At 40.4% G+C, this 26,809-nt stretch overlaps 1 protein-coding gene across 30 annotated transcripts in view; it reads right to left on the bottom strand.

The window, feature by feature from the left end:
• LOC115339936 (activity dependent neuroprotector homeobox) overlaps positions 1-26,798 on the bottom strand; it is a 35,515-nt gene extending 8,717 nt beyond the window's left edge. The window contains exons 1-9 of one of the 30 annotated variants that reach the window (XM_041122497.1): positions 26,627-26,798; positions 24,555-24,629; positions 24,381-24,438; positions 23,490-23,539; positions 21,717-21,803; positions 21,059-21,181; positions 15,912-19,452; positions 14,495-14,540; positions 13,015-13,321 (exon numbers count right to left, since the gene is read on the bottom strand). In XM_041122497.1, the coding sequence (XP_040978431.1) occupies positions 13,015-13,321; positions 14,495-14,533 (346 nt within the window). In that variant the 5' untranslated portion in view covers positions 14,534-14,540; positions 15,912-19,452; positions 21,059-21,181; ... (3 more) ...; positions 24,555-24,629; positions 26,627-26,798. The other 29 variants (XM_041122504.1, XM_041122510.1, XM_041122512.1 and 26 more) reach the window with 29 other exon arrangements.
• Between the last annotated feature and the right edge of the window lie 11 nt (positions 26,799-26,809).

Genomic DNA, 26,809 nt, shown 5'->3' with positions numbered 1-26,809 from the left:
TATACAGGAGTTCTCAGTCTGCACGCTGCTATCCTTATGGTAAACACTTGCTCAGCTACAGAACCATCATCAAGTCATCTGCACTTTAAGAAGCTACAAAATGGCAGAAACGTGAAAGTCCCTGAAAACATACAGTTATTTTGGAAGTGAGAGAGGGTGGAGCCAGCAATAAAAAGGTACACTTTTCTCAAAGAAAAGGGGATGAAGCTTCTTAAATAGCAAGAAAGTGTCAAAAGTTATCTTCTTCCCTAGGCTTTAACGGTCCAATGCCTGTTGCATAAAGAATATCACCCCAGAAGATAAAAGCTGTGGTTTTGATCATTAATATTTCCATGAGCCAATTCAGAAATGTTGTTTTGTCTGAACAATAAAAGGTTTAATTCCTATCAACAAATTAATCCACTGTAAGGCCAAAGACTACCTACATCACCTAAAAATGGACAATTTTTTTTGTTAGATGGCTGAAAGTATTTTTTAACACTTTCACCAGAAGCCTAGAATGCAGAGTTAACAGAAGTTTGCAGCCATTAAATATTTGAGTCAGACAAAAATTCTTCCCCTTTATCATGAGATCAAGGGCAATTGCTAGGCTACAAAGAGCTTACTAAGAAATTCTCTAAGTACAAAGGATATGGGTTGTGACTACAACTGAGTGTCTCTGATCAAAACCAACCCTTCTATATGCACTATCATGCATACTCCTTAAAGTATTACTCATCTGTTTACACACTAGCTTTTTTTTTTTCATAACCCTACCAACTTTTACTAGGTAATGCTTTAAGACAGTCACTAACAACTTAATATTCCATGATTCCCACCAACAACACTGTTTAGTTTCAGAAATAAACAAAACTGAAAAGTTCTGCATGTAACAGTGCTAATACAAAAAGCTTCAGTTTCACAATCTACAGGTAGCACTGATAGCACATTGCTAGGGTCTAGTCTCTTCAAATTCAGTGAATTCAGAAATAGCTCCTGGGTAAGGGCAGAAAGCTATCATGACGTTTAAGATTCCTATCACAACTATAAACTAGAAACTATGTGGAAACAAGCCTGAGTTTATATATATGAAGATCTACAGGAAAATTTTCAGAAGCACCAAAGCAACTCTGATAATTAAGGATTTTGGTACTTGTATCAGGCTGGCCACTGTCACAGATTACCAGAAGCAAATACAGTGTCATTTTAACACCCCTATATGAAAACTACGAAACCAAAGAAAAAAAAAAAGTTTAGACCTTGTCTACAAATCTCAGGGATTCCAAATTACTCAGTTATAGTATTTGCAATAATGAAGTTACTTAGGCACATCATGCAAAGTGACTAATGGTAGTAATTTTCAAACAACATAGGCCAGAAAAAAAAGTATTTCAATGTTCTGTATTCATTTCCTGCAAGTAACACTTGTTAAGAGAATTTAGTGTAATCAAAACATCTTGATTTCTTCACATACAAAACTCTAAATGCAAGTTTATTAATTTATGTGACCGTAGAGATGTTTCAGCTAACTCTAGTCTCAGTGAAAAACGATGAGAATAAAAAAAAAAAAAAAAAAAAAAAAAATTAGAATTAAGTTCATATGAAAAGTAGCTATCTTCTATATCTTGACACCTTTCATTTTAGGGAGACTCAAACCCACTTTAAAAATATGAAGAATTAGCATTCTAGTGAAATACCTTATAGGTAGATTCACTTACAAGTCTCATAATATGAACCCTAATCAAGCTATGAAGAGCACTTCTACAGGCATTCTTTGCCATCTCAGAGAAGGCAAGGGTTAAATAGATCCTCTAAAGCCTCTAATGACTTTGTATGGGAAATCATGAACTGCTTTTTTTTTAATGCTGTATCCATTCTCATCTGTACTCTTTTATAATCAAAGATTTCATCTGCAATTATAAGCAATATCCAGGCCTAAGACATCCTCCCTCTCTATGCAAGAGTGAATGTGATTGTTCAAATAGTTAAGGTGATTCATGTCATCCTTTCAGAATGCTAGTCACTCCTGCCCAGTGAATTATTTTTAATCCTCATTAAAATTTTAGGACTAGGAAATAAGGTTTGAATCTGAGTTTCTAACTTCTTGTTACTTTGAAAACTGACTCAGGCAAATCAGTTATTTTATTGAAATCTGCATTCAATGAAAGCTTATGGTTCCCTTATCAGATTTTCTGATCAAATTCTGAATTTATCCACATGTCCATTTCCTCTTTCTTGTATTAAGAGCTATTTCTAAAGGCACACATTGAAGAGAAGTTTAAGAAAAACACTTTCAACATACATAAGATTTTATAACTCTGTACTGTGTATTAGGCTCTGATTAAGTTAACTACAGAATGTGCCAAGTTCCGCCCTGCTTTTCTGCCCGTACCGTGGTACCAGTTTTACTGTGTAAGCACCTCTGGGCAGAAGCTATATCCTGTTATTTGTACAGTTACTTAACATGCTTTTGAATGAAGTAAAATAAAAATAATACCATTTATGACAAAGTATAAGCACATAAATGGTGGAAAAGCTTTTGAAAACAGTAATGGATATTTACCTTGCAAACAGGAATTTGTATTGAGAAATTGTTGTACTAAAAAAATTAAGACCACAAAGAGTACATTTATATATTTCAGGGCAACGTTACAATTAGTTTAGTTACTTCAACAACGAGAATTAAAATCTCCTTGACTAAAAATATTATTTGAAGGTTGCAATTTTGCTTCAACTGTAAAAAGAACATCTAATATAGCTTAAAGTTGAGCCAGGTCCATTTTAAAGACATGAATCGTAGTTGAAAATATTTAACAACAGGGCTGAGGATCACCAATGCCAATTTTGTGAAGTATTAGTAACAAATTAGTTTAAAAGATGGTGAAGACGAACGGGAAAAAATGCCGTTGCCTAAGAATTTCAGCTCCTAACTAGCCTACTGATTAATGCAAATGGTTTAGTAAGGTTGTGTCCTATTTGCAATTTCCAAGTAGTACCATTTTCTCTATTTTTGATCTGTATTTGAAATAGTAAGTGAAGCTTAACATTTCCAGATGGAAAAAGCAACTCCAGCCTGCAGTTTCTTCTCCTAGGCCAGTCACTATGAAATAGCTTTCAATGCTGAGCCCGCTGTCACTTTTTTCATGACTTAAAACAGACCTGACTTGTGTGATACTAGAGCTGCATTAACAGGAATACAAAAAATACCACACAGCACACAGAGTGGATTTATATCCTTAAACACAATTTCCTTAAAATTGGAAAGAAAATATGCTTCCTTAACATTCTATTCCCTCTCTTCCCTAAACAGAATTGCGAACTATGGCTCTGAACACTAAGTTACAATAAAGTAACACAAGTTTGCTTTCAAAGCACAGCATATTAACTAAAGAACATCGGTTTATTGAAAGTTCTTGCTGCTGCAGTTCACAGAGCCAGAATGAAAAATATTAATGTAGCCAAGAAATTAATCATGGCTCCTCTAATTCCTTTTCTGTAAAAGCAACTGAGTAAGTGCTGCTCTCACTGTACTGCATTGGTTCAGTAATGCTTCAGTAGCTTCTTCGTAGCTACCTGTATGCTCAATTTTTTCATCAAAAATTGTATGAAGCAGCATAGTCAAGTATGTTCAGGATTTGAATGAATATTTTCGAGTGAACTTCAAATCCAAGGAGATAATGTCCTAGTAATTTTATTCCAGAATAACCCAAGTTATTAATAATCAACTGTGGTAACATCAGTGCATGAAAACATTACATTTTAAAGCTTCTAGTAAGCTGTGCTGTTTTCTTCAAAACCAAAGTCCCCACTTAAAAGCGTATACTCCTTTTGCTTGTAAAGAAACCTTTTTTTTTTTCCTCATGACAAAGCAAGAGTCAGTACAGTTTGTCTTCAGGCAATTAATAACTGTAAACTTGAAAGTCAGCCACAAGTCTCAAAATAATGCTTATTATCAAATAGCTTATTTTAGTACAAAATGCCACTAACAACTTCTTCACCAAAAGAATAAAATGCTTTCTCTTAATTACTCTGTCCAATATACCTAGACATGCCAAATATACCATGAGATATATATATATATATATATATATATATTCAAGTGATAAAGAAAGCAAATTATTTCGGACTGCCTGAAAACAAGATCTCTGTTCTATCTCCATCTTCTTGCCTCTGCCCTTTTGCCTGTCTCACAGTCAAGTCTTAAAGGCAAGAAATTATCAAGATCTTCCTATCACAACACATCATAATAGAGGACATAATTAGATCTTCACATCTGAAAACTGAAGATCAACCTTACTTTGCAAATTCTGCTTGATAGCTGAATCCAACTCACCTAATCTTAACAAAAAACTCATCCTTAAGCAAATACAGGTCATTTTATTTAGGAGGTTTCTTGACCATTTAATTGTAATTAGTGGAGAGCCAGATGCAGTCTGGTATTATTATGGTTTGTGACTACAAAAGGAGCTTTTAGCATCTCCATTCATTTCTATTTACAGCAAGTAAATAAAATTGTAATTGCAATATACGCAACACACTGCCGGCACATCCTTGAATGTGGACATTAAAACAGTTGGGATTAAGAAGGATCTCGAATAATCATTTAGACATTAATGCTATTCGTGAAATGAGGTATCCTTTATCTGACCAAAAGTTGATGTTTAAGAGAGGACACCTGGAACATCTCTTCTTCACTGTAAGGGCTTCTTCTTACTGCTCTGAAGCTTAGATCCAAGTAATTATTTTAACGAACACAATACTAAGGAATGCAGCAGCCAGTACTGACAAAACCCACTAGTGCTTTCATCTGACACTAAAGCTACTGCTGCATCCAGCGTCCCCCACAGTGAAGGATGCCCATAATAAAGGGTCAGAGGTCAACTGACCCTTCTATAAAATAGTTTACTTTAATGCTGTTTCTCCTGTTTTTCTGCTGAAATGCCAGAAGTGAATGGTCTTAAATACACTGCACTTCAGTGAAGACAAATAAAAGGAACAAGCCTTTTCACTAGGCACAAGCAGCTCAAGCTTTACACATCTATCAGTGACCAATTCCTGATGGTTGAAGAAGTGCTACTTACCTAATATTATAAGCTCAATACAGAACTTCTCTCCAAGATCTCAAAGTAGCTTTCAAAAGAAGCTCAGCAGAATTTTTTTTTAATAAAGGAGGAATTAATTTATCCTGAGATGATACCACTTAATCAAATGACAATTCCAGCCCAGGATTCTAGTTAGCAGGACATCCTGTATTTCCATGTATTCTGTTTTATAGTAGCCAAGGCATAGTTAATTTTTATTATTTTCCTATATGGTTCTACTCTATCCTATTAATTCCTGCACAATTCCTAGATATTTCATAGAATCATAGAATGGTTTGGGTTGGAAGGGACCTCAAAGATCACCTAGTTCCAACCCCCCTGCCATGGGCAGGGACACCTTCCACTAGACCAGGTTGCTCAAAGCCCCATCCAGCCTGGCCTTGAACACTTCCAGGGATGGGGCATCCACAACTTCTCTGGGCAACCTGTTCCAGTGCCTCACCACCCCCACAGTGAAGAATTTCTTCCTTATATCTAATCTAAATCTACACTCTTTCAGTTTAAAGCCATTACCCCTTGTGCTATTCCTACATGCCCTTGTAAGAAGTAGTACTCTGGCTTTACTGTAGGCACCCTTTAGGTACTGGCAGGCTGCTAAAAGGTCTCCCCGGAGCCTTCTCTTCTCCAGGCAAAACAACCCCAACTCTCTCAGCCTGTCTTCATAGGGGAGGTGCTCCAGCCCCCGATGATCTTGGTGTGCCTCCTCTGGACTCGCTCCACCAGGTCCATGTCCTTCTTATGTTGGGGGCCCCAGAGCTGAATACAGTACTCCAGGTGGGGTCTCACGAGAGCCGAGTAGAGGGGGACAATCACATCCCTTGACCTGCTGGTCACGCTTCTTTTGACGCGGTCCAGGATACGGTTGGCTTTCTGGGCTGCAAGCGCACATTGCCAGGTCATGTTGAGCTTCTCATCAACGAACACCCCCAAGTCCTTCTCCACAGGGCTGCTCTCAATCCACTCATCACCCAGCCTGTATTTGTGCTTGGGACTGACCCCACCCATGTGCAAGACCTTGCACTTGGCCTTGTTGAACTTCATGAGGTTCATACAGGCACACCTCTCAAGCCTGTCAAGGTCCCTCTGGATGTATCCCTTCCCTCCAGCATGTTGACCACAGCACGCAGCTTGGTGTCATCAGCAAACTTGCTAACGGTGCACTCAATCCCACTGCCCATATTGCCAACAAAGATGTTAAACAGCGCTGGTCCCCATACCGACCCCTGAGGAACACCACTCATCACTGGTCTCCACCTGGACATCAAGCCACTAACCGCAACTCTTTGAGTGCGACCATCCAGCCAATTCCATAGCCACCGAGTGGTCCACCTGTCAAATCCATGTCTCTCCAATTTAGAGACAAGGATGTCATGCAGGACAGCGTCAAATGCATTGCACAAGTCCAGGTAGATGATGTCCCTTGCTCTTTCCTTATCCACCAACACTGTAACCCCGTCGCATAAGGCCACCAAATTTGTCAGGCACGATTTGCCCTTAGTGAAGCCATGTTGGCTGTCACCAATCACCTCCTTAGTTTCCATGTGCCTTAGCATAGTTTCCAGGAGAATCTGCTCCATGATCTTGCCAGGCACAGAGGTGAGACTGACTGGCCTGTAGTTTCCCAGGGAGTTACATTTCCCCTTTTCCAGTCAGTGGGAACTTCCCTGGACTGCCACAACTTCTCAAATATGACAGATAGTGGCTTAGCTGCTTCATCCGCCAGTTCCCTCAGGACCCACAGATGCATCTCATCAGGTCCCATGGACTTGTGCACCTTCAGCTTCCTTAGATGGTCTCGAACCTGATCTTCTCCTACAGTGGGCAGTTCTTCATTCATCCAGTCCCTGCCTTTGCCTTCTGCGACTTGGGTGGTGTGGCTGGAGCACTCACTGGTGAAGACCGAGGCAAAAAAGTCGTTCAGTACCTCAGCCTTCACCATATCCCAAGTAACCAGGTCTCCTGTTTCCTTCCAGAGAGCACCCACATTTTCCCTAGTATTCCTTTTATCACCGACGTACCTATAGAAGCTTTTCTTGTTGCCCTCGACATCCCTGGCCAGATTTAGTTCTATCAGGGCTTTAGCTTTCCTAACCTGATCCCTGGCTGCTTGGACAATTTCTCTGTATTCTTCCCAGGCTACCTGTCCTTGCTTCCACCCTCTATGGCCTTCCTTTTTGTGTTTGAGTTTGACCAGGAGCTCCCTGTTCATCCATGCAGGCCTCCTGGCGTTTTTGCCTGACTTCCTCTTTGTTGGGATGCATCGCTCCTGAGCTTGGAGGAGGTGATCTCTGAATATCAACCAGCTTTCTTGGGCCCCTCTTCCCGCCAGGGCTTTATCCCATAGTATTCTACCAAGCAGATCCCTAAAGAGGCCAAAGTCTGCCCTCCTGAAGTCCAGGGTAGCAAGCACCCTCCTCGCCACCCTAAGGATCTTGAACTCCACCATTTCATGGTCACTGCAGCCAAGGCTGCCCGTGAGCTTCACGTTCCCCACCAGCCCATCCTTGTTCATGAGAACTACAATTTAATACATTATAGAACTTTCCTTTTAAGGGCATGTGCATCTGTACACACATTCACAGAAAAGTAAGTCAAAACAATCACATATATGTTCAGCAAAAATAATTCTACAGAGAAACATTGAGCATTTTTTTATCCTCATTAAGTAACAGGAATAATGAGATCCGCCTCTCAGTCAACCAGTTATTTTCAAGTTCATGATTCAACATAGTAAGAATTAAGTTTGTGTCTGCCCTTCTGTCTCCTACTTCTAGACTTGGGTCCCACCTACATATACACTGGCAAGCCCTTGTTCGTAAGTTGAATTACACATCAATCTAAAGTGCTGGGCAGAGAGAATAAATCATTACTTAAAAACAAGACCAACAATGTCCTTACTAGGAATATCCAGGTAGTATCTTCAGGTGCCTAAGAAAATGGACTACTAACCTAGTTATAAGAAATTTTGAAAAATTAGACTGATTTAATAAGATCTCACCCATCTTTAGTGTGCTTGTACATAAAATGTCTGACCATACCAGTCACAAAATAATGGTAAAGTAAGCAGGCTAACTGTGTAAGTAGTATTTGGAACTTCTTTTGCTCTGTATTTTTGCAGTACCTAGCATAAAGGTCTAGTCCACAGCCAGGTACTGATTCCTAGAATAATTCAGTAGCGAAACATTAGCAGAAAAGATAAGCTATAGAAGAGCAAAATATCATTACTGAATTAGAAATACTGTACTTCAGTTTTCATTTCAGAGTCACACTTTGGAGATGCAAAGACCTATTTTAGACAAACTTCATGCAGTACTAATTCACTGCTATGGGTTACAGCCACTATGCAAAGCATGAAAAAAAAGCTAAGACAAGTTTCCTAGCTAGCGCACACGTATTAACAAAAAGGCCTGAATGAAGTACTCTGAGATCTTCATCCAAAAATCTGAAAGGGGGACAGGGAGGGAAGGTTTTGTGAAAGAGCAAGGAATACTTGCAAGGTAAGCAGAGGAACGACAGTTAAGAGACTTCAAAAACTCAATACCATTTACAAAGTGTGTACATGGTATTGTGCTTGAGAGAACTGAAGCGCTGTCTTTGGCTTTTAACAGGCTACAAGAGTCCCAGGAAAGAAGAACTTAATCTCAAGTGCAGTTCTGATACGTGCATCTTATAACCTCAAAATTAGGGCATAAAATGACTACAAAGACTTCCGAACTTTGAGAAGTCTACAGGAACCAGCAGTTCAGTTCACTCAATAGAATCACATCCTGAAATGGGAACAGGCCAGGACATAATATAGGCTGATTGATTTAAATTAATAATTGTCCAAGTTTTAGAAAGCAAGTAAAACTGCAGGCCAACAGAGGCAACAACATTGTGCCTCGTTTGTTTAAAATCAAAGGCTTCTTCAGTGTTTTCAAAGAACTCAGGTTCACTGCTGTAATAAAAAGGGACCTCACTTCAAGGTTAGTATTGCTTCACAGCAAAAGGCTTTTTCCCTCTGCTGAATCTTCTAATCTTGTTAGCCATAGTTGATAAAAAAAAAAAATACTAGTAGGGGAAAAAATTGTGTAACACCTTGAAATGGTCCCAGGAGCACTAGTGTGAACAGTATTCATGAAAAAAAACGTAATTTCTGCTTAGTTTCAGGAACTTAACAGTGCAAATATCCTAAGACACAGGAAATCAAGACTTCTAAATTTTATGGCATGACAAAAAAGCAGGAAGGAAACAAGGTCTAGCCCAAAAATTAACCACCACATAGTCACAGAGAAGTTTCAACAAAGCCCAAATTCTTCAACATAACACTTTTTCTTTTAAACAGTTTTTAGCATTTAGATAGACTCACTGTGATTTTCAACTCCAAATTACCTCTTCACCAACTTGCTACTCTTACTAGCACTTCAAATTCCAGATGGAAACAATTGCAGTCACTATTCTAAAAACATCCAGAATGTGAAGTCTGACACATCCTCCTGTTATGTTACTCTAAATGATTTTTAAACCACTTTTAGCATTTAATAAAAATAAACTATCCTCACTGTACCAGCTCCAAGCACCTCAAGTTAACATGGCCGTGCAGTTCAGCCCTTTAACACATCAGTTACCAAGGGACTGGAACCACCTAGAAAACTGAGTCAAAAGATGAGTTAAAAAAAGTCACTGTGCAATTATTTGGAAAATTAACTCACGTAAAATACAATACTGCACGCCTGTTTGAGAGTTCTATATTGCAACAGTTAACATTTTTTTATGCTACATATTTTTCTCAGTGCAAACAGTCCTCCCTTATGAGGAACGTACTGATCTCATACACAATACATGGTATTCACAAGTTGAGAACTATGACCTTACAGGAAGGTATGCACCCAGGAGAGAGATAAAGAACACAGAAGGCAAAACCAGCAAAAACCCCGTATCAGTCAAATTATCAGAGGTGATAAAAAAGAGTAAGCTTCCACCTGTCTTTAGACCCCCATAACTGTTTCTATTTTAGTGTAACCAAAATCTCAATTCTCCAGTAGGTCTTTTGTATTTTGGACCTCATCAGAAGAGCTGCTTTGCAGCCTGCTACCTTTGATACCATCAGGTAACAGCTGTTAAGACTGTTTCAGCTCTGCCAACTTTATCTAGAACAATGAAACAGAGGATCTTCTAGTGTACAGCTTCAAAGCACCCACAAGGTAACAATGCTATTCTGATTCTGGGAAAGATGCATCAATTTCAGAACAAGACAGCCTCTTCCTCTCATCTAAAACCTTCAGCAAATATTCCAAATCTGCCTCATCATGTTATTTTCATTTTTAGACAACATTATTCCAAGTGCTTACTATGCTTGTTTCATGTTTGAGCTTTGCTAAAGTTCTAACAAGCAACAAGTATAACATATTTCTAGCGTCAGTCTTATTAGTAAAACGGTGTTTTTCATCCAGAAATAGTTTAAAGACCTAAAGAAATAATCTGGAGGAAAATCTTGTTGTGTAAAGGAACCAAGACAGCACCAGTCTAGGTTTTCTAGAAAACCTACACTAGGTTTTCTTCTCTTTATGCTTTACTGAAAATTACACCACTTCCTGACTACCACACTGTCAGTTTGTACCATTAGGAAAGCCTTCCGTGACCAGCAAGCACAAAATTGTAGGCAACCCTAAACATTTCATGGAGGAAGAAGTCTTCACTTAACAAGGTTTGTAAAAAGCATCACTGAAATGGCAAGTAAAAAACAGTTATGGAATCCCCAAAAGCTATAAACAAACCCCCCCTAGTCCTTACTGCATTTTAGTCTTATTCAGGTATCTCAAACCTGTATATGTAGGCTACGTATCCTAATGGTCTTTACAGTGACCGCTGATTCTTCTGAAGTACCTGTTCACTGGTAGAACCAAGCCAGTGGAATACATGAATTTTTTTTAAATTTTTTTTTTTTTTTAACATACAAGAAAAGTATGATGTCAACATTGCTAATGATACTAGAGGAGTAATTGGAAAGTAACTATCTGGCTATTCCATTTATTTCCTTTGAAAATTTTATGAACATAGTTCTAAGTTTATCTAAGTTCACAAAGCTGAGAATAGTTACAAGCAGCAGTCAATCAAGAAAAGGAAAACTACAAAATTAAACTTTCGTAGTGAGTATTGAGTGAAAATTAGGAATGAAGGAGAGAGAAAAAAGTTATAGAAATAAAAATGAGGCTCCTGGAAGCATTTTTTTTTTACATGCATTTATCAATTTTCTTGACATACAATTTATTTTACCAGCTGATGATTGCCCAGGCCTACAATGAAAACCTCACAGGAACACAAAGGTGGAAAGCTGGTAACTCATTTTGAGAACATTTTCCCCTCACAATGAAATACATAAAGTTACTACTCATAATAAGCAACATTTATCCCTCACTCTACCCCTTAAACACTCTAAGTTTATTTTGGGGGTCAATTGAAAGGATCAGCACTAAGAAGAAAAACTTCATGCATATTATGTTGACTATTTTGGTTTTGTTGAGTAATAAAATTATTCAGCCACATTCAGTATGCAGCCATATAGGAGTTATCAGTCTTATTAATCACACAATTCTTCTCTTTGTTATTGTGGCTATGTCCTTCCAGGCTGCCTCATCATCACCCATCAGTCAAAACAAGGGTGCCAAACCACTTTCATGGAGTAAAAAACCAACCAAACAAAAAAAGTGTAGATCTTTAATCCTAAACCAAACACATGTTAAATACAGAAAATCCAAAAGATGCAGACAATTCAATCAGTTTCTCATTTCCAGATAGCTAGTTCTTTACTACTGTTTAGAAGAGGCACTATTTCACCAAAGATTAAGTGTGACAGCCCTTTCCCCTCAGTGTTTACTGTGAACACCCTGCAGGCAAAGTCTTCCAAGAAGGGCTGCAACATCCCCAGCTGTAAAGATGGGAGCAAACTACCATCATGTGTGCAGAGACACCACCCCTTTTACTTTAAGGGCTCAAATTTCTACGTGGACTAGAAGGACTTCCAAAGGACTAGACTCTCATCCAGTATAAATCCACTGCCAGTTCATAAACCTACAACTAATGTTTTAGGGCTGCTGCAAAAAAAATTTTTAACACTCCAGATAAAAAATCCTATATAAAATTTAATTAAAATGAAACTTTAGAAGGGGTCTTCCTACTGTAATGTAAATATCTACTGTTTGTCAGTTTTTCAGACTTGATGCCAAGGTGTTGGCTGAATTTATCAAATCAAATGTGATGCCAACTGATTTGATGCCAACACCTCAGATCTAATGACACAGAAACGTGCATCTCAAACTGACTGCTTCTTAAAAGCATTCTGTGAAATTTACACTTCCATGCAACTTCTCTTAAATAGTTTACCTTGGAATAAAACTGGGGAGGCAATTACAACTATATCTTGGGCACATTATTATAAAGAATAAAATAAAACATCAGTTTTACCTTCTCTTATGAGCACGTTTGGTTGACCCTTCCTTTCCTACTGCTCTCATTTACTCATATTATGAAGACTGAGAAAACCTGAACTTTTTGGTGATCTGAAACACAGTATTATCAACTGTACTGTTGAAGAAAGTATTAGGTGTGAGCATGTGTACAAAACAGACAATTTTATAAGCAATGCGTAAACCCAGCCTTTTCTATCCCATTGTGACTTTGAGTTTGTATACATCTATACTCAGATCAATCTTATTAAAACAATTAGCTCTGTAAGAACAATAGTTCATTAAAGCAGATTTCCTATAAATTTGAAACTAAAAGATACTAATATTTTATTTCTGCACATGCTTATAAAATGGAACTGTTCTTACTCTCTCTTTTCCCCTCCCCCTCATCATCCCTCTGCTACTTCAAAAGGTCCATCCTTTCGTCGCTCTTTCCCCCTCTCCTCCTCATCCTTTCTTTGCTGGTTCTTGGCCTTCTTGGTCCTTACCTCGCTCATTTTCCCTCTTCTCATCTTCCCTGCGCCAATTCATAGCGTCCACATTCTTTCGTCGTTCTCTCTCATCCTGTCTCCACCGCTTCTTGATATCTTTGTCCTTAACTTGCTCATTTTCTCTCCTCTTCTCATCATCCCTGTGCCATTTTATTGTTTCTGCATTTTTCTGCGGCTCCACGCTTCTTTTGAGATAGTCTTGTCGCCTCCTCCTCTTTTTTAACATATCCCTTTCCCTGGCACGAGCCTGCTTTTCTTTCTGGGAAAGAAAAGCTTTACGGGGCATCATGAGCTGCTGCTGTACCTGTAATAATATCGTATCCATGGAATAATATACTATACATGCACTCAATCAGGCACCAACAACTCTCATTTGGAGCTGAATACTTTGAATACTAAGCCAATATAATTTACTGCTTCTTCTCTTTCCTTCATAACCCTCTGCTAAGCTCCATATTAGATAATGACAGGCAAGTTGCTATGTTCAGCTCCAGGCACAACACCTAACTGGCACCTCTGCAGTTGGCGCACACGCAACATTGAAAAGTCAACCCCCTAAAATCCCGGGCCTAAGCAGTAGGATTTCTTTCCCCTCCCCCTTACAACTCCTCCTCCCACCGAGTCTTTAGCAGCCACTTGGCATTGCTGCATCCAATTGAAGGAACAGCCTGATAGAGTTGTGAAAGAAACTTGTGAACGTTCAAACCTTAGTTTCTTCTCTTACTGGAGATCTACATTTAATGAGACTTAAAAGTGCTTATTTATCTTTCAGACCTCCATTTCTACAAAATTTGGTTGAAAATGGCCAACTTTTTTCTTGGCTGGGAGGAAGGAGCAGGGAACAGGAGACAAGCCACAATCTGAAAAATTGTATAAGCTTTGTTTCCTTGGGAAACCTGGCCAAAACATTTAACTGCAGTTAACGAAGTAAGTCCTGACTCATCTACTCAAACCTCCTCCAAGTATGTTATGTCTTGCTCTTCACAAGAACAAAGGAAAAAAGAATGTGACTATTTACTTGGAGTTTCTGACGACAGCATTCCTGATGAGTGGGGCTTTTTGGTTTGGTTTGTTTTGAAAGAGGTGTCAGTGAAGACTACCTTTTAACAAATTGTTTTACTTTTGGTCATTTCTCTGTAGTCATCCGACACATTCACATCTTTAAATTTACTGGCGTTAATATCTGCAATTTTGAAATCATGGAAAACAAAACAGACCACAGAAAGAATTTATACTATTACTAGTGTCCTTTAAATACTCTTCTGTACACATTGAGCAACATTTCAGAAATGTCAAACTGCAGTTGTGGCCCAGGTTTGGGTATTTTTTTTGTCTGTTTTTGAATTTTTGTTTAGAAGAGAGTTTTGCAGAGGTCTAATCAAAATGAAAACTGCAGAAAGGACAAAATTACTAGATTAGAATACTTAAGCAAAGCCTAAAACAAAATGAAACAAATGTACTTTTAAAATTTAGCTACCTTATGGAAAGCACTTGTTCCCAGCATGCAATACTCCATCTTTTTCCTACAGAAAAAGCAATGTTTCAAACCCTTATTCTAAAAGCTGTTCCTTTTCCCTACATAACATACCGCCCCACACACTTAAACGCACTACTCTAGTCTGTTGCCTTTGTTAGGTATGTATCATGATCCCATGGTTTTCATTCCAATAATTCAAACCCAAATTTCTTAATATCCATAATAGTACTAAAAGGGAAGGGCTGCAGCAGAGTGAAACAGCATAATCAAAAAAATGCATGCAGTTTGGTAACAAGTTAGTGCATAAAATTCAGATTATGCTAAAAATTACTTCATTAAAAAGTGTAGGATAGCTCTCCACTAGACAGACTGTTTTTAAGTATTAAATATTCCTCAATAACAGTTATCATTAAAATTAGAAAGCAATGAGAATCCAGGATCAACATCATCAGTGCAACCCAGACACTGTAAATCTTTAAAATAGTTTTAATTTCTCCATTGGCTGTGTGCCAGTACTACATTACTGTTGTTTACTAGAGCAAACAACTTACTAACTTTTTAAACATACATTATCTTTATAATCTTATCAGTAACCTGATTTCATTCCAATAACAATAGCGTGAATAAAATTTAAACTAAATCATATTTCATGCAAATGATACCCCCCCCCCCCGCCCAAGGCAAGCACCAACATTTAAAATGTCATTTTTAAAAACCAAAAAACTCTTTTGGGACTTAATTGTTATATTTTCTTTCATTTGTGGGTTTTTTTTTTTTTTTTTTTTGGTTGGTTGGTTTGGGTTTTTCCCCCCTTTGGCTTTATCTTTTCAATGTTGTTAACTACAGTATTCCTCCCTCCCCTCCCTTTATACATATCTCAGCCCACTTTGACAGATCAATTCATAGACAAATGATAGAAAATATCTTAATAAAAAACATTTCAGTTGAATTTCCAAAATTAAACAGTTCAATTGAGATTCAAGTAAGAAATGTCAGATTCCAAGGAATAACTTAAAGGGACAGCCAACTTAAATTATGTCTCTTTGAACTTCCGCATCACAAGTCACAGGTTTTCCCCAGTTTGTTTCAGCATGAGAGAGTACTTCAGGGAGTCTGGTTGTTTCTCTTGCAGTCAAAATAATCTTTCACTTTTGCCCCTGTTGGTTTTAGTAAACCAAAAGAGGGGGAACCAGGAAACCAATTGATATGCAGTGAAGCTGCCAGACTGATTGAGCACAAAGCCCCCCACGCTCCCAATTTTTCTAGAGTTCAAGTTGGTGTTCCTTTAAGTGCAAAATGTCCAAACGTCACAAGTAAACAGTCAGAACTATCCTTTCAACTATTTTTTGCCCATACTTTGCCAAATGAAAATCTTAACTCTTCCCAATCTATTCAGTATGTATTATGAGGCATTTACCTCCAAAATTAATGGTGCTTGGGCGTCTCAGACTCATTGGACAAGTTTCATGCAAAAGCCTCCAAAAATAATTCTCCTTCCAGAACGCCCACCTCAGGGATTATATTACACCTACTGTGTGAGGCCAAAGCCCGGACATAGAAGAAGGATCATATCCTGCTGTACAAAACAAAGTGTTAAAGACAAGAGATAAGAAATGTAATAAGGGCAATCTTACATTTATAACGTACGTTTCATTGCGAAGGACTCCAAAGCTAATTATAAACCACATTTACGGTACCTTTACTGACACGGAGCTACTGTAGAGTGCACTCCAGCAAGTTAACAGTGCTGCAGGAAGTTTTAGCAGGTTTGTGGATTAAACAACAGATTCCGCTGGGTGATGCTACCTGAGGAATATTTTAGTGCTCAGATTTCAATTAAGTTACCCAATTCAGAAATCCAGCAGGATACAGAGACAAACGCTCCTATTCACAACTCATAACTGACGTGTTTAGGACCTCAGTTTACACCTCATCTGAGCTATTAGTACCAGCAGCATAACTGCACCCTGTGTAAGTAAGATACATTCAGTAAAATACCAACAGCGCTTCCTTGTACAGGTCATTTTTCCCAGAAGGTTCCCATACAAACACAGTCCCCACCTTAAATTACAAGACAACGGGAGATCAAACAGGTGACATGGCTGTCAGCCACGACCCTGGGGACATCCATTCATTTGGGAAATATTCAGATTAAAATTTTCAGTTACAATGCTGCTAGTAGGAAGATGTGAAGTAAACTGTTTTGGGTAATGGCATGTAAATGATTATGCATCTGTAGGAAATTGAGACCTCTTCAACTCACATCACCCATGGACAGAAACTCAGTCTTGAACAGACTGGAAACACAAGACATAACATTAGTATCATGAAGTTTGGAACAACCAAATCTAAAGTTTATAAAAGCAAAATTTGTTGTGTCATGTACAATTACTTTTCCAAGTAATAAGGGGTTTTACTGTTTAAAATTGTTAGATTTTAATCTCTGTTGATTATTCAGGCAGAACATCCACAGCTTAAAGTACAGATTGTTTTTCTTCAGGAAGTATGGTTTCAACAGAAGATACTAAAATGTTCTAAGAGATTTAAAAAGACAAAATTATTAAAATACTTCACATTGAGGCAAAACTGCATATGCTTTAACAAGACCACTAGCCATATCTTCAAACAGGTAAGGATGATGGGTTATTTTGTTTCATACTGGATTATTTTCTAACTAGAAAGTAGAATTTGTGCCCCTGTATCGCTATCAAGTCCAAATTACCTCTCTCCCACTGAATCCTCAATGCAGAAAGCACATTTCTGGATAAGGACCGATCAGCCTTGAGAGCAGATCAGTGACAATTAGTGTATCAGCCTGAAGATACCAATACTGAGCACAGGGAAGTACTTCATCCCATACTGGGCCTCCCGAAGACTGAGTATCATTTCCCTGCATTGTGTTGCTAATGAGAATCACCAAGCATCTGGCATTTTTCTGACTTTATATAATCCAGAATTCTTTTATTTTAGCCCTTATTTTGCTAGTATTTAAAGCTGAGGTTGTTCTCGGTTTACATATAACAGTGCAACATAGCAGCATATATCAGAGCTGACAGCAGCTATATGTTCCTGGATGAAATGAAACAAGACTGCTAGTTTCGTGATACTGTACTTTTTATCTCCCTATTCCAACTGCATTTAAAATAAGGTCTACTTTTAACAATTTGCCCAGCTAACTGCATTTAATAGCATGCTCTAAAAAGCCAGCCATGAAATAGATTTGCAAAGAAGGCTGTTAGTGCAACACTGAGTGAACTCTCTTAAAATACCAGAAAAATATGCAAGAAAATTAACCTATGGTTCCCACAGCAATGGAAAAGCAGCCTCCTCACGTATGCAGGTTAAGTGATGCTATATAGTATGATGGTGTATATTATTCTATATTCACATGAAGACAATGATGGCCTGTCCCTGCAGCAAGGTGGAGGCTGGGACTCTGGGACCTGACAATTACAGGACAGCTGAGCGAGGAAGAGTGATAGTCAGGAAGCAGAAAGGTATCTCGGGGAAGAGTGAACAAATAAAAAAATACCAGGATCAGAAACATCAAGGAGAACAGAGAAGTTGGAAGAACTGGAAACTACCGAAAACTTCCTTGAAAAGGTTAAGAGTTGCAATTAAGCATCTCCCCTCCCTGCACTGAGTGAACAGTCTACTCCCAACACGTCTATCACTGACTTACATTAAGCATTTTTGCTTCTCTTTCCTCCTTATTTAAGCATTTCTGGCCTAGTTTTCAGAGGGCTGTGCACCCACATCTCCTGTGAAGGTAATGAGATTTGCAGTTTCGCAGCACATCCGAAATGACAGACAACTAAGGGCTCATTTTTCAAGTCTGCTATAATCCTAGGATGGAGGCTGTTTTGTAACAGCATGTGCATTCTCACGGCAACATTTTAAACAGCGCGCTGCCTCAGCCTAATCAGCTCAACCATCTGCAACACCAAGCTTCTGCCCCTAACATGATGGTCTTTGGCTAACTTCGGTCTAGCAAACACCTCTCAACTCCAACTAGATAATTCTGTGTGCACAGCTGCCACGTTAGATCCAGCACTTCAATTCAACCTTCAGCTAGCACATCAGCAAGCAGAAGCCCCCAAGCCCTTTAACTTGTTTCTATATCCAAGGTCCTTTAACTTGTGGCTACATCCAAAACAGGACCAGGCACATTAAAAAGATATAAAGTGAACAGAAAACCCAAATCAAACCCTCTGGAAACACCTGATGTGTTGTTTTAAAACCAAGATTATTGGCACTGAAGGAGATCAATAGAAATATTTTGCTATCTGGTCAAAGCATTGTAAAATTTGCAGCACTGTTCACATGAAACCACTCCAACTCCCCCTCGTAGTCAAATAGTCTATTTCTTAAAAGTCCCTGTGTCAGAAAAAGAATTTAAAAAAAAAATTAAAAATCACTTCAGAGATTAAATCAGCTACCTCCATAAAAATTTCAAGTTGTGTGTCAAACAAAAAGGACTGTTTCACACCACTTCTCTGGACATCCTATGTAAACATTGCTTCAGGAGAGGAGATAAGTCCATCTAAAATGTGGTAGTAAAAAAACCCAAAACCAAACCACACTTAAAATCCTTTGGAGGAAATCCTTAGGCTAAAAACCTTAACATGCTGTTTCAGTGGTTATATGCAATTTTCAGCAAGGGCTTATGAAACTGTTTTACTGTGTAGCTTCAGCTTGGTGACTCTTGCACTAAGAACTCCAACTTCCCATCAGAGGAAAAAATTCTATGGAAGACAGTTCTAGTGAAAGGAATCAGTAAGGCTGATACGTTTTACTCGCCATTCATTTTTTATTTAAAGTTTAAAAAAATTTCTTCTGCAGTCCAGCAGACAGGGATCTTCTAAGTCATTCACACACTTCTCATTCTTGCTTGATTTCTGGAATTTTCCACTGGTGCCAGAAGCTCCATCTGGTGGGTGTGTACACTAACTGCAAAACTGAAAGGGATTTAACTATTTCCTTATCAACTTTTAGTACTGAAGTTCTGTACACTGTGTAATTTCTATGCCCCAAAATAAAATATAAAATGGCTAAATTTCAATTGCTTTGGGAACCACAACTCTTTATTTCTATTCTTGATGAATAATCTGCTACCTTACAGTCTGCTGGGAATTTCTGTTGGGCTTTCTTATTTTAATGACATAGGCCTAAGTATGTTAAAGAATGCTGTTAGCTAAATTTGAATGCTTTCTAAAGAAGGGTCTTTTGAACACACATGACAAAAACCACACCAATTGTGGCAATCTCTACTGCATTCTGAAAAGCAGTTTTAAATTGCATCCTTTCTCTAGGGCATGCTATACTTCCGTGCATAGGAAATTTTAAATTAGAGGCACCAGCAGCTCAAGAAGTAGGCTTACACACCTACTGCCATCTTAAATAATGTATTTTGTGACTGTTCAAGATTTCCAAAGATAAACGTTTATACGCATCCACATATGTGCAATATGTAATCAATATGTAATATACATACTCAATATGATAGCCTCACTTTTTTAGGGCTATTTCTTAAAGATTTCAGTTTGAAATGTAACGAAGCCTGCATATCTTGCTGAAATTTGAAATTGAGATTGGAGATCACTGAAGCACGAAGGATATTATTTGCTTACACCATGATATCCACACTTCAGTGATCAGGAAAAAAGGCTGCACGAATATGCTCTACAATTCCAAAATAATCCTCATCGAGATTGTAGCTAAGCATGAACAATCTCAGAATAAAAATTATTTTGGAAAGATAAGCACGTTTTATGAATTAGCATTTACCATTTAAATTAAATCAAGAATCATCTTGAAATTTTCAATCCAAAGCTCACAAAAACATTTGTATAATTAAACAAAGCAGCATAGAAGTCTCTGTAAAATGTGCAAGAACAAAGCATGGAATCAATATACACATAATTTATGATTGGATTACACTGATTGTGAAACTGCAATCAGATTAGACTGCAAGTGAAAATGGTAGTCCTGTCTCCTCTGTGTCATGTTTTCCTGACATCACTACTGTGTCATCAGCCAGAGCAGAGACATGATCCAAATGAAAAGGAGTGTTTTTCAGGCAGAGCAGTTCCTTCACTCACCCAAACAGAAGCGCTAGGACTGGTACGAGTAAGGTGGCAGGGCTCATACCACCCCTTTCAGTGGCAGCACAGACACAGATATATTTAAACCAATAGTGAAACTGCATCCCTTAGTGTGTCCTAACTAGTAAAATGCATTGCTTGCATTGCATGCTGATATAAGTGGCAGAACAAATCAATGAAACAAAAGAGAGCATACAAATACTTTTACAAGCTCATCCAAACCTCTGCCAATACATGCTTTCTCAGATAGTAGATATATTAGATATTGAAGGGATCTCGCCAACTGGCTAGCATCTGCGTATTTAAAGTGTAAAAATAGTCAGTGAAGTAGGCTGATGCTAATTGTTTTTCCTTTGCCTTACCACTTCACACACGCTGTGCACAAATGCTGGCATTACACGATTGGGTAAAGTCTGTGAACAAGAGCTTAAAATCAGTCTTACCACTTCACATTTCTTACCTCTTTCCCTTTCTGTCTAAGCATAGCTCCCAAGTGTTCCAATCCCTGACTACATTCCAGCGTTAATCCACCTCAGCTACTGCTGTCTTCGGTCTGACTCAGGAACCTTCGATATTCAAAAGGCTTCATAGCAGCAGCAGCAGGAATGGGGAAACAAAACAAAACAAACAAACAAACAAGATCACAAACTTAAGTTTGACTTTTTAGGGGGAAAAAAGCATTTAAGACAATTATTTTGCCTACTTAGATTTCAAGAGACATCTTGCCCCCTTACTGTTGCTGCTATGAATCTGCATCACTAACAACTACTTTGGCCCAGCTGCAGCACAAGCTAAGGACTACCAGATCCAGAGTTGCATCAGAAATCAATACACAGAAGAGGTAAAAAAGGGTGAAAGAAAGAATGCCTGAAGGCTGAGGCCTGAAAGAGAGAAGAGGAGCTGGGGGTAGGGAAGAAACATCAAACAGTGAAGCCAGGCTTGAGAGCATGCCCTTTCCCACATTTAAATGACTGGATGAGCTGAAGAGTGTTACTTCAGGGGACAGGCTGTTTACATAGTTACTTAGTTTCTATTTCTTGTAAATTGTTTAGGTACTACTTGAGAAGTAGATTTAAATGAACCATTTTGCCACATGATCTGGACAGTCAAGAACCCACAGGTGTGATGTGTTCATACAGTCAGCTATGCAGGTTTAGGACCCAACAGCCAGTATCAGTTTTCATCCAAATCATCTTTAATGCCACCTTAAAAAAAAAAAAGGGTATAAATGGCGGTAACTGAAGTGACTCACTGCAGAAAAAAAAAGGTATTTATTCCATTCTTATTCAAAACCATCAACCGTCATACACATTCAAAAGCACTAATGTGAAATAAGAGTGAGACACTAAATTCAAGCCTCATGTTTGCCTTCCAACAAGAGCTAGCTATAGTGAAGCTCTGAACAATGTAGTTTTTTCCTTGAGGCATATGGCCCTCAGGTAGATAAATAAGAGTCACACCCTCTCTAAAAATGTCGTTATTCAAACCTAGAACATGTATGCGGTTTTTGTACCAGATCTAAGTACTTCCTGAAAGCTCAAAATGAACAGGTCAATTTGGCCATCCTGACTAGGAAAGCAAGGGCATTCTTCCCCAAATGTGTCAGGCGAGTCAAAACAAACCTTCTACATATACAGAAGGTATAGGATTCTTTTTAAACTAAATTAACATAATCAGAAGTTCTTTTTCTTCCAATGCATATAGAGACATTTACATTACATTACCCTTACACCAGCACCTTTTATTCTCATCTCCATCACTTATGCTATTATTAAAAAACATACACTTGTATCAACATATTATATGAGCAGGAGTACCTCCACATTAACAATTATACTGGTAAAATTATGTAAATAAAAAAATACCCTATATATGTATAAAATCTAAGCATAGAGCAGATCTTAATTTAATTTAAAAAAAAAATACTGTAATGCTTGTTTAGATGCAGGCCAACATAGTCAGCTGTTATCTTTTTAAACAAGCATGTTACATGCATTTTAAAAAAAAAATATCCCAGCAAACATAGCATTATTAATATACAAACTCAGCTGAACTAATAGTTTAAAAAATATCCCATCTTTGCCCATGCAGATAAAGCAGATCAAATGACACCTGTGGACCACACTAATCAGCTGATCAATTGCAGTCCTATAGCTATTCACTGCCTCTCTCCCGGCACCCATGTCCTACAGACTTTAGACTATGATCCTTGTCATATCTCATACTGTTTTGTTCATTCCCAGTGTATAAAATTTTGTCTCTCAAACCAACTTCAAGTAGCAGAGCAAAGATAACTTCCCCTTTCTGGAAAAAAAAAAAAAAAACACCAAAAAAACAAACCAAAAAAACACCCAAAACACCCCCCCCCAAAACCCAAATCACAAAACACACCCCAATAAATTTCCTGTTGAGCCACTAAATCTTATTTGCAGCCATCTCAAAATAAATACATTAACCCATGAGCACTGTCTTTGCTCCCACAAAATAATTTGTTCCAATTTCTTTCTTTACATCAATCAAATCAGCTGCCATCTTAATAAAATGTTACAAAATACGTATTTGGACTATATGACTTTTGACTACTGCTAAGATTCTGCTATGCTTATGTATTCCAGGAATGCTACTTTAAATTTTAATATCTGCTTTCAGTATTTACTATTATTATGGAGTGGTAAAGCTGGGTTGGGAATAATCACCTATTACTCACTCCACAGTGTGTCAGAAGCACAACTTACCTTTCACAGAAAATTTGTACGTGCATTCATCTAGAATTTAATAGCGAATTCAGTAACTGTACAGTTCAGTTTGGTAAGTACCTAACAAATGATACTTTATATTATTAAAGCTTAATTAAAATGCTGTTGTAATATACCACTGTAAGTGACACATACCAATTCTGAAAATGCTAATGGGCATCTTCTGACAACTGGTAACTTCTATCCTACATATACAGAAAAAAAATTTAAGTTATTCATCTCATCCTGAAGAGCACATGCAGTCTTCCTAGATGTTTTGTTTGTGCAGCTGATGCTCAACACTGTAGGGCATGAACTTTCCAAAACAGTCAAGAAGTTCCTCTCCTGTGAAGGTTTTTCATTCCTAAGCACTCTGAGCAGCAGACACTGTTCACCACTTGTCTGTCTTACCTACAGGCAAACACAGCCAGCCACCTTTCTTTCGCCTTCCCCATCCCTTGCATATCCAAAAAACATCTCCCTCCTAAAACCTGAACACAAGTGATCTTACAAGCTCTTAATGACTTTTAAGCTCTAGTAGTTCCACACAATATACTTTGAAGCATAAATAGTAGTAACCTAAAGAGATGCTTTCTATAAACCTGTCTGATGGATCATCACGCCAAGTTAAATAAAAAATTAAATATTTTTTTTAATAATGGGCTACTAAAAATGTATCAGTTTGCAACAATCTTAGAGAGTCATCCCCAAACACTGGAAGCATCTCATTTCTATTAGATACCAAAAAGTCATTTTTAAAGGTTAATTACAAAATAAATAATAATTTTAGTAAAGGGCAGCTTACTATTAAAAAATAGTACAAAAGCATTTAGCTCACCATTACTTTTGGAGGAGAACAAGTTATTTGTTCTGTGTGAAAAAGGACACCTCTATTTTGACTGAAGTTCATTTAAGTATTTGTTGTAATTATCTTCAGGAAAGGCGACAATCCTGTTACAACCCATCAGCCTCAAGTGCAATTTTATTAACAATAGGGTGTTTCTCTTCTGTTGTCTCTTTTTAATGTTTTAAGATTTCAACACGTACCACGGTAGATGTTGATGTGCTGATATCAAATTACTGCCCAACATCTGCCAAAGCACATCTAAAAAGGAACCAAGCTTTGGTTTGTTTTGTTATTAAAAGAAAAAAAAAAAACAAAAAAACAAAAAAACCGAAAAGCTTTTCCCTTTTTTAAACAGGATGATCCATCTTTCTCACCTAGAAGGATGGCAACTTGTAATTATTACAGTTACCAGAGTCCCCAAGTGAAAGTTTTTCCAAGTAGCCGAGACCCTGCAAGAGAGAACAATGCTGGTGGCCTGCAGCAAGCACATACAGGCTGTGCCACACAGGAGCCACCTAAGGGTGGTCCATGCTACCCTGACAGGTAGGAATCATGCATCTCCATTATCTCACACCTTATACCTCCAAACAGAAATAGAAAATAGTAGCAAAAAATAAATAGAAACGTAGCTAGTAAAAACAATCTTTAAAAAAAAAAAACCAAAACGGAATTTCTCTAAAAGGAATGAAAACCTCTTTCACACCTACCAAACGGCTTAAATACATCCAGTAAACAAAGAATATCAGAACGTCAAAGTGCCCAGTTATCCGGACTCTCGCCTATGGCCCCAGACAAAGCACTCGATGCTTTAGCAACGCCTCACACTCCAAGTTTCTACCACTGCAGCCATGCGCTCAGAACGTGAGAAAAAAAGCCATGCAAGTTGATAAAGCAAATGGCACCACAAGCCACAACCAAGTTTCGGTACAATTACTAACACCCTCCCGCAGAAGCCTCGCAAAACCGCCCGACAGACCCCCTCCATGTGCTCCAAGCCCTCCCGCTCGCCCAGCGCGGGCTCCCACCTCTCCCTCGCCAACCTCAGCCCTGCCCTCCGACCTCTACGCCAGCGGACCGACGCCCCCCCCCCCCCAAACCAGGCGGCCGAGGCCGGCTCCGGGACGGCAGGTACGACGCCAGGAGCCCGTCCCGCCCGGCGCAGGGGCCCGGGGCAGCCCCTCCGGCGGGGCCGCAGACGCCGCTTTGCGGCCGCGCCGCCGGCCCTCCCCCCCCCCCCCCCGCTCCCCTCCCTCCCCCGCCTCCCCCAGCCCCCCCCGCGCCCGCCGCAGCCCTGCCCGGCGAGGGGAGGGCGCCCCCTACTGCCTCCCTCCCGCACTCGGCGCCGCCGACCGGGCTGCGGTGCATTTTGGGTGGGGGCTGGTTATTTTTCTTCCACGGCCATAAACCGGGAGCAACAATACCGATTTAACGGGGGTGGGGGTGTGCCCGTGAGGGGGCACCGCCAGCATCGCGTACACCGTGGTGCTTGTTTTGGAAATCTTGCCCCCCCCCCCCCCGCACCCCAGCCCGCCTCCTCCGCCCCCGGGCTGCAGCCACCGAGCGAAGGGGGTGCGTGAGGGGAGGGGGGGGGGGGTTGTGTGCAGCTCCCGGTAGCGGAGCGAGGCTTTAGGGTTTGATCTTCCCCCAGCCTTTGTCTGAGAAACGGGTGTCGGTAACTATAGCCCAGGGTAGGGAAAGGAGGGACGGGTGAGTCAACGTCGCTCCATCCTGCAGCTGGTGCTCGGCTCGGGGTAGCGGCGGCGGATCGCGCCTTTGCCCGCAGGCAAGAGCCGCCTCGGCCGCCGGAGGGAGGCTGCTCCCCATTCATCGCCCAGCAGCCAGCGCCGCTCTCCGACCTCGCTTCGGCGCCAACTCCGCCAGCGGGGACCCGCGCCCGGCTGCCGGCACGCTGCGGGCAGCGCCGGGATGCCGGACCCCTTCACCGCACTCATCATCCCGCTCACTTCGCCTTACCGCCATCGCAGCCGCTCTCGGGACGCATCCGTGTGCGGTCCCGGGTCCCGTCCTCCCCCCCCCCCCCGCCGGGAGGGGGAAGGGAGGAGGCTGGGACTGCATCTGCCGCGCGGGCCCCGGGCAGAAGGGACCGAAGCCGGCAGCGTAGCGGTCCCCGCAGCCGGCCGGAGCGGAACCGGCCCTCCCCGAGGCGGCGAAGTCTCTTCCAACATGTGTGCGGCCGGGGGAGGGGGCCCGCCCGCCAAACTCCGCAGCCCCCCGGCTGCGGCGGGGCAGGGCAGGGCGCCGGGGCTCCTGCCCCTCGGGGCGGACGCGGGACTCCCGCCCCGCCGCCGGGGCCGGGGGCTGCCGGGGGCCGCGGCACCGCCGGGCGGAGGGAGGAAGGGAGGGAAGGAGGGAGAGAGGGAGAGGGGGCGGGCGGGCGGGGGCTGCCCCCGCCCGGGTCGGACCGCGGACTCACGCACACACCTACCTGACTGGGGCTCTCCTCAGCGGCGAGGGCGGGCGCTCCCCCGGCACCTCTGTGCTGGGGGTGGGGGTGCGCGGAGCTGCCTCCCTGGCGCCGCCCGGGTCCCTGGGCGGGCGGGCGGAGCGGAGCCGGCGGCGGCGCGGGGGAGACAAAGGGGGCTGGATGGCGGCGGCGGCGGCGGCGGGG

The sequence above is a fragment of the Aquila chrysaetos genome, chromosome 3, assembly GCF_900496995.4.
Source record: "Aquila chrysaetos chrysaetos chromosome 3, bAquChr1.4, whole genome shotgun sequence".
Taxonomy (NCBI): Eukaryota; Metazoa; Chordata; class Aves; order Accipitriformes; family Accipitridae; genus Aquila; species Aquila chrysaetos.
Note: the sequence above shows the minus strand (reverse complement) of the source record. Positions and strands in the feature narration are given on the sequence as shown.